This window comes from Urocitellus parryii, chromosome 2, assembly GCF_045843805.1.
Source record: "Urocitellus parryii isolate mUroPar1 chromosome 2, mUroPar1.hap1, whole genome shotgun sequence".
Classification (NCBI taxonomy): Eukaryota; Metazoa; Chordata; class Mammalia; order Rodentia; family Sciuridae; genus Urocitellus; species Urocitellus parryii.
This window is the reverse complement of record NC_135532.1, coordinates 93,629,776-93,647,522: the sequence shown is the minus strand read 5'-3', so window position 1 is coordinate 93,647,522 and position 17,747 is coordinate 93,629,776. Positions and strand designations below refer to the sequence as shown.

Below are 17,747 nucleotides of genomic sequence, written 5' to 3'. Positions count from 1 at the left end.
TCCCCTCCCCTCCCATCTTCTCTCTCTACCCCATCTACTGTAATTCATTTCTCTCCTTACATTCTTTCTATAGAAAGAAATCCATCTTTATAGTCATATACTTAAGACTTATTTCTCATACTTTACCATTTATCATTTATTTATATTTTCCTTTTGTTTTCAAAGTCAGACAAATTAGTATTGAGAAGCTATTGGCTAGATTCATTCTGGTTAAGCATTAGTACTTCTTCTTGCTGATAGCCAGGTAATTAACTGCCTCTTAGTAAACTTAGATTAAGAAACAACTATGAGGTTTGGAATTAAGTAGGGAAAACAAAGGGAGAACTGTTGAGTTTCCTGCCTAATTTTAGTAATATAACAGATTCTTCTAGTCCAGTAGAAAGACAAATTTGAATATGACTTCTGTTTATTTTGATTAAGTCTTATAGTAACTCATTTAAACTGTGCCTGCTTGGTAGTTTTTTTGTATTCTGCCCCATGAAGTTTGAAAACCTGCTTAAGAGTTATGACTTTTTACTAGAATTAAACACTAGAATGAATTCACTTTTTTAAAATCTAGTTGGCTATGTATCTGACTTCCCATGTGCATAACAGAATGAAAAAAATCATTTGACGTTAGTCATATAAACAGTAGGCTAAAACTAACAAGCAACACTGCTGTTGAAATGAAAGAAAAGCAACAAGATCTTATTCATAAAACTGAAAAATATCTAGACATATTAGCAATTTCAAACTTCTTTTAGCTGGCTTTATGGCACTTGCCTATAATCCCAGTGAATCAGGAGGCTGAGGCAACAGGATCACAAGTTTGGAGTCAGACTTGGCTAACCATATATCAAAATTTATAAAAGGGCTGGGGATAGAGCTCAGTGGTAGTATGTCCCTGGGCTTAATCCCCAAGACCACATACATACAAAAAAATTCTGAGAAACAGTATAAAAATTATTGTTTGAAACCATCTTCTTTTCAATTATCTCCCACTTTCATGTCCATCCCCATCCCCACCATGTCTGGAAAAACAATGGTATCCGCCTTTTCCATGTCTGGAAAAACAAGTGTATCAGGTGTGAATGCACACCTAGAAGATTTTTCAAAGGTTAAATTTTCAAAACTATTACATCAAATAGCAGCTCTGATTTGTCCAAAACATTTTTTAATGTTATCTACTATAACAGAAGATATCATGTTGGTACCATTTTAACTTTTATGCACATATATTTATCCTCACAAATGCATATCAAATTGTGAAAAAAATTTAAAGGAAAGCTTAGGTGAATCTAATGATTATTAACAATACAATACCATTATCACTTTTCTATGTTTTACCTAAAATTCATTGTTCCATATAAATAAAATATTCAATAGGCTGTTGAATTCCACTATTTCTTAAACAGATTTAGCAAAGGAAGTTCATTAGAGCTTTATATGGAAACAAGAGCCATCATCACTATGGTGTTCTTGTAGGTGATTCCTCATTATTCATTTTCCTTTTTTTCCATAATAGTAGAAACCATGATATTTGGCTAATATATGGTCATTTGGAATAAAGACCAGTTCTCAGACTGTTTAATCTATAGATTACTTTGTGATTTCAATTTTAACTAATATGCAGTAAGCAGGGAATGTTTTCCACAACTTTTAAGAAGTATTCTTTTTTTTTAAAAAAAAAGGCAGATTCCTTTTTTTTTTCCTTTCTTTCATCCTACAAGCCAGACTATTGATATGCTATATAGTATTAGCCATCTGGGACAAACAGGCTGAAGTACAATAAAGAGGACAAAAAGAAGGAGGACAAAATAAGCCCAAGTGCTTGTTTTTTAAATGTATTTAACTACTAATATATATTAATTGCATAGTAAATGGGTTTCATTGTGACAATTTCCATACATGCATATGATGAATTTTGACCATATCCATCCTCCCCTATTTTCCCTTTCCTAAAAGTTTCTCTTCTACTTTCATGTTATTATTGTTAAAGATTCTACATATGAAAGAAATATGATATTTGTTTTTCTGAGCTGGCTTATTTTGTTTAACATGATGATCTTCAGTTACAAACATTCTCCTGCATTAACATAATTTCATTTTTCTTTATTGCTAAATAATAATTGTGTATATATTCTACATTTTCTTAATCCCTTTATACACTGATGAGTATCTAGGCTGATTTTATAGGCTATAATGAATAGTAGCATGATAAACATGTGCATGCAGGTATCTCTACTGTATGAAGGCTTTGCTGCCTTCAGATATATACCTATTAGTGGCATAGCATGATCATATGGCAATTCTGGTTTAGTTTTTTAAGGAACCTCAATACTGTTTTCTATTGTGGCTATATTAGTTTACATTCCTACCAAGAGTGTATGAGGGTTCCTTTTCCCCTGAATCTTTGCCAATATTTGCTAATTTTGTTTTCTTGGTAATGGTCTTTCTAATTGTGGCCATTGTAGTTCTGATTTGCATTTCCCTAATGACTAATGATAAGGAACATTTTTCATATATTTGTTGAATATCTGTACTTCTTTTTGAGAAATGTCTCTTCAGTTCATTTTCCATTTACTGATTGGATCACTTATTCTTTTGGTGTTATGTTTCAAGTTTTTTATATATTCTGGACATTAATTCTTGGTCAGATGAATAACTGGCATAGATTTTCTCCCATTTCTAGGCTATCTCTACACTCTTCTTTCTTTACTGTAAAGAAGTGTTTTAATTTGATATAATCTCATTAGGCAATTCTTGTTAATGATTACTGAACGACTAGAATCCCATTCAGGAAATCACTGCCTATACCAGTATCTGAAGTGTTTCTCTTACATTTTCTTCTAGTAATTTCAGGTCTTACACTGGGGTCTTCATTCTATTTTCAGTTGAACTTTGTATAGGGTAAGAGATGGGGATCTAGTTTCAATCTTTTACAGGTTGATGTTCAATTTTCCAGCTCCATTTGTTGAAAAAGCTCTTTTCTCTGGTGTGTGGGTGTGTGTGTGTGTGTGTGTGTATGTGTATGTGTATTTTTATCTCCTGTATTGAGAATCAATGAGCTTGAGTCATTGATAACTGTAGACCTGCCATACTAAACTCAGACTGTGTATTCTTACTTGAAAAAGAAAAAAATATCTGCTTAAAGAGGCATTATTTCTATCTAGGGTAAAGAATGCCACTTACAGATAATCAATTTCCTATCATAAGACAGTAATAGGCAGCTACTAAAACTAAATGTGAGATATCAAAAGAATAATCCAAAACATAAAATAATGCCTTTATTAAAGCCCTGTAGTTTAATGAACCCAGGTTTGGGTTCTTGATGTACACTCACTGCTTATATGACTTTGGATATATTCCTTATCCTTTTTAATTTTCAGTTTCCAATCTGTAATCTGAAAAGGATAATAATTGTGATGACAATTAAAACAAAATAATGAATGTAAAGTATGACAAAAGGGCACAAAGTAAGCATATGTTAATTACATTCATGTGTTTCAGTTAACAACAGACTACATATATAATGGTGGCCCACATAAGCCATCTTAGTTTGCATAAGCACTCTGTGATGTCTGCACAACAGTAAAATCACCTAATGAAGCATTTCTCAGAATTTTCCCCATCATTAAATACCACATGACGGTAATAGTAATACTATTATCATCAATATGAAATTAATATCTTATCAATCTTACTGTTTTTAATGAGTTTAAGTAAGAATTATATGAATTATATTACTCTCCATCAAAGATCTATCCCCTATTAATCATATCTGTTTGATTTATTTTCTTGAATAGTAAAGAAAAATTAAAGAGTATATTAGTAAAATGAGTATAGTTCCTATTTATATAATTATTATGATTTAAGAATCATACGAACTCAAGAAGTTGTTAATTACTGATTAGACTTGAATTTACAAAGAAAAGTGCTAACATTTATATTTTAAATAGAACATTAGCATTGTAATATTCATTTGTATTACTATAATAAATACATTTAATGAATAACTGAGTAACCACATGGAAATCTTTTTCACATGCTTACTGGCTAGTCTGTATCCTCCTTAATGAAATATCTATTCAAGTCATTTGCTCATTTTCTAACCAAATTACTTTATTATAATTCAGTTTAGGGACTTCTTTATATGTTCTAGATATAAGCCTTTTGAGGAATATGTGACTTATAGATATTTTCTTCCAGTCTATAGTCTTATCTTTTCATCCTCTTAACAGGGTCATTCAGAGAGCAAAAGATGGTAGTCTTTATAAGTCCATTTTATAAAGCTGTTCTTTTGTGAATTATGCTTTCAGTGTGCCTAGCCTGTCTACCTTCTTTTCCCTAATTTTTGAAGTTTTCTGGTAGGTAGTTTGCCTAGATGCTAGTGAAAGGACTAAATTGGAATATGTGTACTGCATCATATATAGAACCCAGCAAGACCTTAAGTGGAATGTAAATGGCTATCTCATCCAGAACTCAAATACTGTTGCTTATTTTTAGTGCAGATATTATAATTTGATATTTTACCATCTTCAACTCTCTTAAGTTCATAGAGGATTTTTATAATACTTGGTCTTTATTTCATTTCTTTTATATTTCCAAATAATTGTTAGCCTACCAAAATGTTACATATGGTATATCGTCTAGGCTTAGTAGTTGTAAGATATTACTACATACAATTCCCTTGTCATGAGTCACTATTAGGATCACAAAGAATAAAAGTTAAACTCTTCTCATGCATTGTTTATTCATTTTTATAAAAGCATATAGCACACAGAAATCCATAAGATAGCTAAGATTCTTAATGGTATGAAAATTACATTCTAGTGACTAAAGTAGGGTAGAGAGATTACAGACATATGAATATGTTCTCTTCAGGTTGGAAAAACCTAGTCTACTATGTTTTGTTTAATATTAGGAATATACATCTGAAAATATTAAAAAATTTCAAACAGTAGATTGGGTTAGGTTAGAATATATCTTTACTTGGTACAAAAGAATTTTAATGCTACAGTAAACTATAAACAAATACTTACAACATATAGTTGTTTCCACAGACTGGCCCATTCTTGAAGAGTTGCTGTAACCTCAGTCACAATGGAATCTTCGAGTGGAACCACAGTTTCATACTGCCTAGAATCATAGCCACAATATACAGAGACATTATTTTTGATAAAATCTTAGAATATATCTGCTGCATTTTTCAATATGCTTAATTCAAATTTTAAATTATTGCAAATAGGAAAATAAGTACATCTAATTGATTAAAGACCTTTTGCAGTGATACTCTGCAATGGTATAACTGAGCTGAATTAACATAAAACCATTTGGATTTTTACTACATAATTTGTAGTTATTTTCCATTTTCCTTTTTTTAATTTGTTCTTTTTAGATATACATGACAATAGATTTTACTTGACACACATACATGGAGTATAACTTATTATACCTAGGATCCCATACTTATGGTTTTACATGATGGGAAATATAAGACATGGTTTTTGGCATGAACTTTAAGCATTAAACTATTTTTAGTCAACAAAAACCATAACATTGCCAAAGCCTTGCTTAAGATTTTTACTTTTAAAAAATTGTGCCCTTTAAAATTTTTCTTTCATGCAAATTGGGGGGCTTTCAAAAGATCTGAAAGGCATGGAAGACAATAGATTCTTTTTAAAAAATTATAAGTATTCTATTATGTTGGTGTTGTGTTTTCTTAGAAATAAGCGTCAAGAAAGAATGCTACATCTGATAGAGGAATTGTGACCAAGGAATAGAAAGGTGCTTTGGTTCTCTCAAACCACCTCATAAGCAATATCCTCTATGATGCCAATCCCTATGCAAATGATCAAGGATTTATTGGTGAACAAAAAGGAAAGAGTTCCTTTCTTCAGAGACCGGTTGGTCTCGATAAAGAATCAGAGTGATAAATAATAAGAAAATAGATAGGGACAATGATAAATCTAAGAAGGAACTGAAAAGATTACAATGAGAGATTTCATCTTGGGAACACAATTTAAGATGAGAAAATCCATGAACTCCTTCCTCTCCGAAAAAGTGTTAAGGACCAAAACAATGGAAGAAGAAAAAAAAAAAAGCTTGACAAGAAAAAGTGTGTAGTAGAAAATCAGATATGGTATCATAAGAAAAGGGGAAAAATATACCAAAAAATGCTGAGTTGGAAAATAATATCATATATTCAAGATGAGAAAAAGGATGATATAGTTGGGGTCTACTCTCATAGGGACTTTTTGAAAGAGAATAAAGTTTTCAGATTTTAACATAAGTAATATATATGAAAAGTTATTGAAAGAAGGAGTAGAACTTGATAATATTTTATAACAACGACACCAATTTTGAGGGACATTAAAATATTTTCTTGGACTATAGAGTTCATTTATGATGTCATGAGGTTACTGGAATTCACATTCTGATTTGTTAGCCAGAAAAAGCACAGGAAAATGTATTTCACAAAATTAGCATTAAGTATCATTTCTTCCTAAAGGAAGACAGCTAACAAAGCACTGAAATGTTCAAAAATGACTCAGTGCATTATACTGAGTGCAAATAAATATGTTTTAAGTTTTATTTTGTTTTGTATAATTTATTTCAGATGATAAAAATTACCTTGGATTAATACTCCAGCTCTATTAGTATCCATCAAATTTAAAAGCCATCTAAAGTAAAAACTTTTGGGGCTGGGGATGTGGCTCAAGCGGTAGCGCGCTTGCCTGGCATGCGTGCGATCCGGGATTGATCCTCAGCACCACATACAAACAAAGATGTTGTGTGCGCCGAAAACTAAAAAATAAATGTTAAAATTTAAAAAAAAATAAAAAATAAAGTAAAAACTTTTATCAAGGGTTTGTTGGGAGCAAAAATGTTACAAAGGTGACATTAGCAAGATGGCAAAATAGGTGTTTTCTATTGTCCTCCACCAGGAAAAACATTGATTTGACAGCTACCTATGAATAAAATTCCAGGGGAGAAGTTTCAACCTGCTGGAGCAAGAAAAAAATCCAAGAATAAATACACTAAAAAGGGTGGAAAAAATGTTTTACTTCATCTGAATCACCCCTCCCTTAAGGTGTCAGCTCAGTGCCAAGAGAAACTCTCAGCCCATAATTTCTCCCACAGTTAAAAATGAAACACAGTGGGGCTGGGGTTGTGCCTTGCACATGTGAGACAATGGGTTTGATTCTCAGCACCACATAAAAAAATAAATAATAAAGGTATTATGTCCAACTACAACTAAAAAAAGTCCTCTTAAAAAAAAGTGAAACACAGTTAAGTGAGTACCCATTTCCACTACCCATGTGAGATACTACCCAAGAGGCCCACTTCTTTCTCACCACACTCAGAATACTGAAGTGATTAATTTATCTTAGTATTTGAGGGAGGCTGTGAACAGAGAAGAAAGACTATCAAAAAGCCTACTAACAAGTTGCTTTTGATGTACCACTCATGAATCCCTTCCACAACTGGCTCAGTGGTACACAAGCCTTATGTACACAAATGTGACACAAATGTTACAAGAGCCTTCCCACCTCTTTCAGGTCAGCTCCACAAGCACTGCTGTACAGATTGGGAGTGTGAGTGCATTTTTTTTTTTATCTTTTGTGGTTCAGGGGTTGAACCCAGGTGTGCTCTTCCACTGAGCTACATACCTATCCCGTTAAAGCCTGGCCTCAAACTTCTGAGTAAAAATATTGTTGGTCGAAATTGGGTTGATAAAGTCAAGGAACTAAAAGAAAAGCACATATCAATCAATAATACCTTGTCCAGAAAAGCTGAACAAAAGCTGAACAAAAGTTCATTAATAAACTGCCTTGTAAGAAATGCCAAAGGGAGTACTTAAAGATAAAATAAAAGAATGCTAATCAGCGACATGGAAACATATAAAAGTATAAAATATGTTAATAAGAATACTCTAAAACTCTAGTCAAACCCAGAAAACTCTATAATGGTGATGTGTAAATCACTTACAGGAATTAAAATAGAAAAGTCTTGAAAATAATTATAGCTACAATAATTTGTTAATTTATATACAACAAAAAGATAAATTTTGACATCAAAAATAGAGTGTGGGTGGGCAGAGTATTATTTTTCATCAAAATTTTTATCAGTTTTAGTTTTATACAAACCTGATGATAACAACAAAGAAAAACTTTCTACAAGATACACAGGTGAACAGAAAAAAAATCAAAGCATACAACTTCAAAAAGTAATCAATAAGGAGACCAATAACAAGAAAAGAGATTGAAACAATCATAAAAATGAAAATCAAAACTATAGTGAGATTTCATCTCACTCCAATCAGAATGGCAGTCACCAAGAATACAAGTAATAATAAGTGTTGGCATTGCTGGGGGTGGGGGACAAATTAATGCAACCACTCAGGAAAGCAGTACAAAGATTCCTCAAAAAACTAGGAATGGGGGTAGAGAAAGAATATGGTGGAATAGAGAACAGCTGCATTCCAAGTTGCACCGTGGGGTGAGACAATGAGTGTTCAGCTTCTGAGCAAGGTGGATAAAAGAAGAATTTCACTAAAATGTAATATCGTGCACTAAAAGTGGCTTAGAGACTCAGAAATTTGGATATGATTTAAATAAAGAAGAAAGCCCACTGCCAGTGGCCACTGAAGTGGATTCACCACAGATAAAGTGAGGGAGAATAAAGGAAGTCACATTCCAAGCTGTGTCTTGGCAATGTCTTGGTGCAGAGAAACCTCAGATCAAAAACACTGCCTAAACTTATCTGACCCAAGGGGTTGCACTGCAAGTGGGTCCTTAAAAACCATACCCAGATAGTTTAACAATCATGCTCTGTATCAACTGGCCTACAAGAGCTAAGGGGGGGAGCCATCTTGGGGCATGCCCCCAATGGCATATGTGGGACTTGGGAGATAAGAAACACACCACCACAATATCTCAGCAGGTGCCTGTGGAGGGACCCAGGTAGTGGCTCACTGAACATGAGAGAAACAGTCACAGAGTAGCCTAAACCCAGAGGGATTTGAGTCAGAAGAGGAAAGAGAAGCCTTTATGTCTGGAGGCTCATCTGACAAGCTGAAGCTGGCCAGGGGTCTGAGTGGGCAGTGGACAACTACATTGAGAAACTAACATTGGGAAGGCTGTACTCCTGGGCAGCAGTGAGTGGAGAATCAGCCCTCCTGCCCCATGACTGGATTTCTTGGGAGGCACCTGAGAACCAGACCCATGAAGTGATCAGCTAATGTCTGATCACTAGTCCTAGGGGTGGGTCAACCTAGTCTACCCAAAGAACACTCCACTCAACAAAGCCAAATCAGACCTGAGGCCGAACTACAACTCAGTGTCACCTACTAAAAACTCCCTTCACACAACACTGCAGAAATGGTACCCTGGGAAGTACACTAAACTGGTCTGGGGGATCAAAATGCAAACTATATGCAGACTATATGTCTTAAACCTATCCCACCTCATATTGGTGAGAAGGATATCAGGATTCTATCAAACAGCTTTAATCTTAGGCAATTCCAACAGGTATCTCACAGAGAAACACAAAACCAGAAAAGGGTTAACATTCTCCAACTATATTCTAGTAGTATATAACTTATAAAAAATTAGAAGGACTATTAGACATAAAAAAGATTACTCATTCCAGTTAAATATTTTGACTGCCTCAGTGAAGAAAGTACCTTCAGTCTTCACCAAAATTTTGGATGTGTGTGTGTGTGTGTGTGTGTGTGTGTGTCTGTATTTTTTTTCCTTTTAAAAATTTGTTCTAATTTGGGCTGGAGTTATGTCTCAGTGGTAGAGTGCTTGGCTGGTATGTGTGAGGTCCTGGGTTCAAACCTCAGCACTGTTTACGAGGTCCACATGAGTGATATGATTTTTCCCAACCTTTCACCTTCGGTCTATGTATGTCTTTTCCTATCAAATGCGTCTCCTGTAGGCAGCATATTGTTGGATCTTTTTTTTTTTTTTTGATCCATTATACTAGCCTGTGTCTCTTGATTGGTGAGTTTAAGCCATTAACATTTAGGGTTACTATTGAGATATGGTTTGTACTTCCAGCCATATTTGTTTACTTATGTTACTTAACATGATTTGTTTTTCCTCTTTGATTATTTTTTCCCTTTACTGTACTACCTCCCACTGTTGGTTTTCATTGTTATTTTCCATTTCCTCTTCCTGTAATGTTTTGCTGAGGATGTTTTAAAGAGATGGTTTTCTAGCTGCAAATTCTTTTAACTTTTGTTTATCATGGAAGGTTTTAATTTCATCTTCCATCCTGAAGCTTAATTTCACTGAATACACAATTCTTGGTTGAAACCCATTTCTTTCAGGGAGTGAAATATGTTGTTCCAGGATCTTCTAGCTTTCAGAGTCTGTGTTGAAAGATCAGCTGTTATCCTGATTGGTTTACCCCTAAATGTAATCTGCTTACATTCTCTTGTAGCTTTTAAAATTCTCTCCTTATTCTGTATGTTGGGCATCTTCATTATAATGTGTCTAGGTGTGGATCTCTTATGATCTTGCACATTCGGCATCCTGTAGGCTTCTCGGATTTGGGATTCTGTTTCATTCTTCAAGTCTGGGAACTTTTCTTGTATTATTTCATTGAAGAGATTGCTCATTCCGTTGGTTTGGACCTCTATACCTTCCTGTATCCCAATAACTCTTAAGTTTGATTTCTTTATGTTATCCCGTATTTCTTGGATGTTCTGCTCATGGTTTCTTAACAGTCTTGCTGAGTTGTCTATGTTTTTTTCAAGTTGAAATACTTTGTCTTCATTGTCTGATGTTTTATCTTCTTAGTTTTCTACTCTGCTGGTAGTACTCTCATTTGAGTTTTTAATTTGGTTTATTGCTTCCTGCATTTCTAGGATTTCTGTTTGTTTTTTATAACCTCTATCTCCCTGTATAGTTGATCTTTTGCTTCTTGGATTTGTTTATGTAATTCATTGTCAAAGTGATCTTTCATTGTCTGATTTTGCTGTCTAATGTCTTCCTTGAGACTTCAGATCATCTGAAGCATATATATCCTGAATTCTTTATCTGACATTCCATCTGCTGCAGATATTACCTCTTCTAAAGTTGAGTTGACCTGCATTGCTTGTGGTCCTTTCTTTCTCTTTCTTTTCATACTGCTCGCGTTTCTTTTTTCTTTGTGAAACTGTTGTGTTATTGATTTTCCCCCTATATATTTATATTGCTCTTGTATAGTTGCAAAGTCTCCCTTTTGTGGAGAAAGACAATGTTAAATAAAATAAAATATCAGCAAAACCCAATCAAAAACACATCAAAGAGATATTACATGATGATCAAGTGGGCTTCATTCCAGGAATATGAGGATGGTTCAACATATGCAAATTAGTAATTGTAATTCATCACTTTAAAAGAATTAAGGACAAAAATCACACCGTCATCTCAATAGATACCAGAAAATCTTTTGACAAAATCCATTACCCATTCATATTGAAAATGCTGGAGAACCCAGGGATTGAAGGAACTTATCTCAACATCATAAGCATCATTTTGGCAAATCCAAAGCCAACAATAGAGAAAAACTAAAAGCATTTCCACTAAATTCAGGAACAAGACAAGGCTGTCCACTCTCACCATTCCCATTAAATATAGTCCTCAAAATATTAGCTAATCCAATCAGTCAAGAAAGGATATCAAAGGGATACAAACAGGAAAAGGAGAAATGAAACTGCCAATAATATGATCCTATAGCTAGAAGCTTTTTAAAACTCTACCAGAAGACTTCCAGAACTTATAAATGAATTTAATGAAGTAACAGGATCCAAGATCAACACCCATAAATCAATAGCTTTCCTATACTCCAACAATAATTCAGTCAAGAAAGAAATCAGGAAAACCATCCCATTTACCATAACTTCAAAAAGATTAAATACTTGGGAATCTAACCAAGGAGGTAAAAGAGCTCTACAATGAAAATTACAGAACACTTAATAAAGAAATTGAAAGAGACCTTAGAAGATGGAAAGACTCCCCATGTTCTTGGATAGGCAGAATTAATATTGTCAAAATGGCCACACTATCAAAAGCAATATACAGATTTAATGCAATCTCCATCAAAATTCCAATGAAATTCTTTACAGAATTAGAAAAAAAACAATTCTTAAATTCATTTCTAAGAGTAAGAGAATAGACAAAGCAATACTGAGCAAGTCAAGCAGGAGGCATCAAAATACAGGATCTGAAATTATTCTTCAGAGCTGTAGTAACAAAAACAGAATGATATTGGCACTAGAATAGATTTGAAGACTGACGATCCACAAGCCTATAGCCATTTGATATTTGACAAATGCACCAAACGTATCTTGGAAAAGATAGCTTTTTTAACAAATGGTGTTGGGGAAACTGGATAGTTGTATATAGAAAAATGAATTATATCCTGTCTCTCACCCTGCACAAAACTCAAATTGAAATGGATCAAAGACTAAATTATGGATTCAACACAGATGCCCATCAGTTGATGAATGTATTAAGAAATATGTATATCACAATTACACACACACACACACACACACACAAACACATACAATGGAGTTCTACTCTGTCATTAAAAAGAATGAAATTATGGCTTTTGTTAGTACATGGATGGAACTGGAGTCTATCATGCTAAGTGAAATAAGTCAGACTCAGGAAAGTCAAAAGTCAAATATTTTCTCTGATATGTGGAAGCTAATCCAAAATAAGGAGGTGGAGGAGGAGCAGAAGAGACAAAAGGAGAAGGGGGATTCCACTGATCATTTGAAAACACAATGATCAATGAACTAGATAAAGGGAACTAAGAGGGAGGGACAGGGACAGGAGAAGGGTATTCTCTCAATCATGTATATATACCAGAAACTAAGTATAAAAAAATAAAAACATAAGTGTAACTAGCAGAAAGATTAGTAGAGAATAGGGAAGGAAACAGGGGGAGGAAGGAGGAGAGGGAAAGGGGAAATACTGGGGGCTGAATTAGAGCAAATTATATTCTATGTTTTTAAAACTATGTCAAAATGAATCCTATTGCCATGTATAACTAAAGAGAACCAATTAAAAAAGAAAGGAGTTTGAATTGGCAATAAAAAAAATCACCCACCAAGAAAAGCCTAAGACTGATGACTTCACTGATGAATTATATTAGTCATTTAGAGAGAAATTAATGCCAATTCTTCTCAAATTCTTCTAAAAATTGAAGAGGCAAGAAAAGTTTCCAAATTAATTTTACAAGGTCAGAATTACCCTGATACAAAAGCCAGGAAAGAAGAAAACTGCAGGCCCATTTCCCTGATGAATATAGATGCAAAAATTCTCAACAAAATACTAGCAAATTTAAATTCAGTAGCACATTAAGAAGATCATACCAATAATCACATGGGATTTAACCATGAATATAAGGATGGTTCAACATAGGCAAAGCAATAAATGTAATATATCAATATACTAAAAAAACAAAGATTACATGATCATTCTCAAAATGCTAAAAAATGAAACAAAATTCAATATCCTTTCATGATTATAACAAAAATTCAGCAGAACAGGTACAGAAGGAATGTTCCCCTAGATAATATGTTGTCCATACAACAAGCTCATAGCTAACATTTTACTCAATGGTGAAAAGCTGCAAGCTTTTCCTCTAAGATTAAGAACAAGACAAAACTGTTCCACTACTTCTACCCAATATATTACTGGAGGTCCTAGCCAGAGTAGGCAACAGAAAAAAATAAAATGTATCCAAATCTGAAAGGAAGTAAGATAGCAGATAACATCATCTTAAATGTATAAAACCCTGAAGATTTAGTAGAGTTGCAGGAGACAAAAATCCAACATATAAAAACCAGTAGCACTTCTATACATTAACATTTAACTACACTGAAAGGAAAAATTTTAAATCCCATTTATAATAACATCAAAATGAATAAAATCCTTAGGCATGAATTTAGCCAAGAAGGTAAAAGATCTATACACTTAAAAGTATAAAACTGTGTTGAATGAAATGAAAACAGAAGCAGAAAGATAGCCCTTGCTCAAAGATCTTCCTGAAGAAGTAATATTCTTAAAATTCCACACTATTCAAAGCAGTCTACAGATTTAATAAAATCATTTTAAAAATTCCAATGGCATTTTTCATAGAAATAGGAAAAAAACACGAAATTCAACTGGAGCCAAAAATATCCTAAGTAGCCAAAGCAATCTTGAGAAATAAAAAATCTGGAGGCATCACACTTCCTGACTTCAAACAATATTACGAAGCAATAGTAATCAAACCAGCACAGCATTGTCATAAAAGTAGACAAATGCACCACTAGAATAAAATAGAAAACCCAGAACAGAGATGCCAAGAATGTGCTATGAAGAAAGGATAGTCTCTTCGATAAATAATGTTGTGAAAAAGTGCATGTTCAATAAAAGGGATGTTTTCTTACAACATAGTCAAAATTCAACTAAAAATGTTGATTAAGGACTCAACAAAAGACCTGAAACTCTAAAACTCCTGTAAGAACACATAAGGGGAAAGCTCTCTAATACTGGTCTTGGAGTGGTTTTCTGCGTTTGCTACCATAGCACAGGTAACAAAGAAAAGACAAATAAGCAGGCCATATAAAGCTAACAAGCTTTTGCACAACAAGAAATGGAAAATGAAAAGGCATATCAGAATGGGAGAAAATATTTGCAAATCATATATCCAATAAAGGGTTAATCAAAATACATAAGAAATTCCTACAATTTAATAGCAAAAAAAAACAAACTTAGTAAATAAATAACTCATTTAAAAAGTACACAGATTTTTCTCAGAAAAGAGACTGTATGGCAAACAGGTGTATGTAAAGGTGTTCAAAATCACTAAGCAGAAAGGAAACACAATAAAAACTAATTTAAAAAAGAGTAAAAAGTGACACATTTTTTCCTATCATCACAAGCATCCAAGGATTTTGAAATAAATATGGTTTAATTTACTGTAGTTTCCTTAAATAAATCATACTGATATTTTCAGATTAAATAAGCCAATGATAAAATCCTAAGAAAAATTCAGAATGACTTACTATACTTATTATCACCTCACACCTGTTAATATGCTATTATCAAAAAGTGAAAAAATAAGAAATAATGGTATGACATTCAAGATGGCAGAATAGAGGAGGCAGCTTTCCAAAGTCAAAAAATTGGTTAGGCAGCTTCTCTATATGGTGAGTGGAAAAATGGGGGGCTTTGTTGGGAATTAATACTGGGCATTCAAAGCAGATCAGGGACTCAGGAGGTTGGATATGATAGAATAAGGAGGAAATTCCATACTTATTTAACCTCAAAAAACTTAACACACAAAAAAAATCAATAAACAGGCAAAGGAACTGAAGAGACATTTAATAGAAGAAGAAATACAAATGGTCAACAAATATATAAAAAAATATTCATCATCTCTAGCAATTAGATGTAGAGAGCCACTACATAGAAGCTGAGTGTCCCCTAGCTTTGAGTGCCAGAAATGTGGGGACTGGCTTCCCTGACCAGGAAGCAGGTGGGTTGCCCATCTCTGCTCATCAGAGGAGCACAGCTTTGGGAGTGGGAGTTACCCAATGGGAGTGGGCTGTCCCTTGTAACATTACCCCTCTGCCTTATATGGATGGAAAGCTCTTTTGAAAAGCCCCCCCAAATAAAACCGTTCCAGGCTTGCTTCCTTGTCTTTTTTTGTATGCCTTGCCCCCTTTGTGGGAGTTGAGTCAGAGGAGCCATCACAGGACCCAAAGAAAAAGGTGTTTTCTTTTTGTGTGATTATTTCGTGCCAGCCCAGTTAACCTGAAGTGACCCTGACTGATTTAGTCATGTGTTGCGACAATTAGAGAAATGCAAATTAAAACTAAACTGATATTACATCTCATTCTAGTCAGAATGGCAATTATCAAGAACACAGCAACAATAAGTGTTGGCGAGGATGTGGGGGGAAAGGAACACTCATACATTGCTGGTGGGACTACATATTGGTGCAACCAGTCTAGAAAGCTATATGGAGATTCCTCAGAAAACTTGAAATGGAAACCACCATTTGACTCAAGTTATCCCACTCCTCAGTATATTCCCAAAGAATTGAAAATCAGTATATTCCAGTGACATAGCCACATCAATGTTTATGGCAGCTCAATTCACAATACCTAAGCTATGGAACCAATGTAGGTACCCTTCAACAGAATAATAGATAAAGAAAATGTGGTATATATTGGAACATTACTCAGCCATAAACAAGAATAAAATTATGGCATTTGCTAGTAATGGATGGAATTGGAGACTATCATGCTAAGTTTCATGCTAAGCCAGAACCCCCCAAAAACAAAGGCCAAATGTTCTCTTCAATATGTGGACACAATAAGAAGCGGGAGGAAAGAATAGAAGCTCACTGGATTAGACAAAGAGAAAGAAGAGAAGAGAGGGGATAGGAAAGAGAATAGAATGAATCCAACGTAATTCCTGTGTTCATTTACACAAACAGTGTAAATCTACATCATGTATATTCACAAGAATGGGATCCTAATTAGAATGTTATACTCCATGTATGTATGTCAAAATATACTCTACTGTCATGTATATCTAAAAAGAACAAATAATAAATAAACAAAATAAAAAATGTTTTAAAAGCTGGCAAGGATGTATTTTAATTCTTTGAATTTATTTTTAGGCTCTGTAATCCTAAGTCAATAACTTGGGGTTGTTAAGTGCAATGTTTCTGTATTCCTCACCAAGTTGCCAGTCATTGCCAAAGCCCATGGCAGTAGCTCTCAGTATAGGGTGGGATAGACTGGTAATATACAAATTGTGTATTTTGTAGTAGGTGTATTCAGAGTTCTAAACTGGAAGACCCAATAGTTGGGATTTAGTCTTGGCGGACCTTTGGAATTCTGCCAGTGGATATTTGGGATTTCATCCATATGTCCTGTTGCTGGGGACATGCTCATCTCTGCTGAAAGCCTAGATCTCAGAGGCCTCCCATAAATTTAACTTTTAGCATGTAAGGTCCAATACTCCACAGGTTTCACATTCATTTGTAATTAAGATCAATATGGAAATCAGATGTAAATTATCCAGTATAGACACTCTCTAAGTGGCTATTATTAACAGCTTTCCAATAGCTCTTGTGGGGCATCAGAAACAAAGGGAGGTCTCTCTCCTTAATATCTGGGGCCTATTACCCTAGTCAAATTTTCTTTGCACCTGCTTCAGTCACACATTATGTCCAGGCACATAATAGGTAACCGTTAGGTCACCTGGCAACTTCCTTTATGAGTTCTCAATCTCTTGCCTTTGCTCATGGCCACAAAATGCTTATAAATAGTTCCCACACTGACGATCTCAGTTCCCATTGAACTATCTGCCCTGCCCGCAGGCTGAAACAATTTTGCTTGCTTTTCACTCAACATCTTCCTCCCACGGATTCTGGGTCCATTAACATCAGCCTTGCTCTCTATTCCACAGGTTCCCCCAAGCCAATATTATACCCTAGATGTTCTTTCTTCTTTGTGTCTATACTCCCCTTCTCCCCTCAGCATCTGTGGCTGCCACCATCACCAGTCAAGATGTCACAAGATGAACATATTTCTTATATTCAAATTTTCCAACTTTCTATACTTCTATTATTTCTTTTACTGTCCAGTATTGAATTTCGGTGAGTTCCCTTAGTTACCCATCTCACTGAGAAACAGTCTTCCCTCTATTTAGTCTGATTAGGAAATGCTGAGAATCCTACTCTTCCTCTAATCTGCCATC

General features: G+C 34.3%; 1 protein-coding gene across 1 annotated transcript in view; it reads right to left on the bottom strand.

Moving 5' to 3' along the window:
* Positions 1-17,747, bottom strand: part of Dock3 (dedicator of cytokinesis 3) — a 656,066-nt gene that overhangs the window by 362,014 nt on the left and 276,305 nt on the right. The window contains exon 5 of the mRNA XM_077793451.1: positions 5,022-5,118. Coding sequence (XP_077649577.1) covers positions 5,022-5,118 — 97 coding nt within the window. The remainder of the gene's footprint in view (positions 1-5,021; positions 5,119-17,747) is intronic.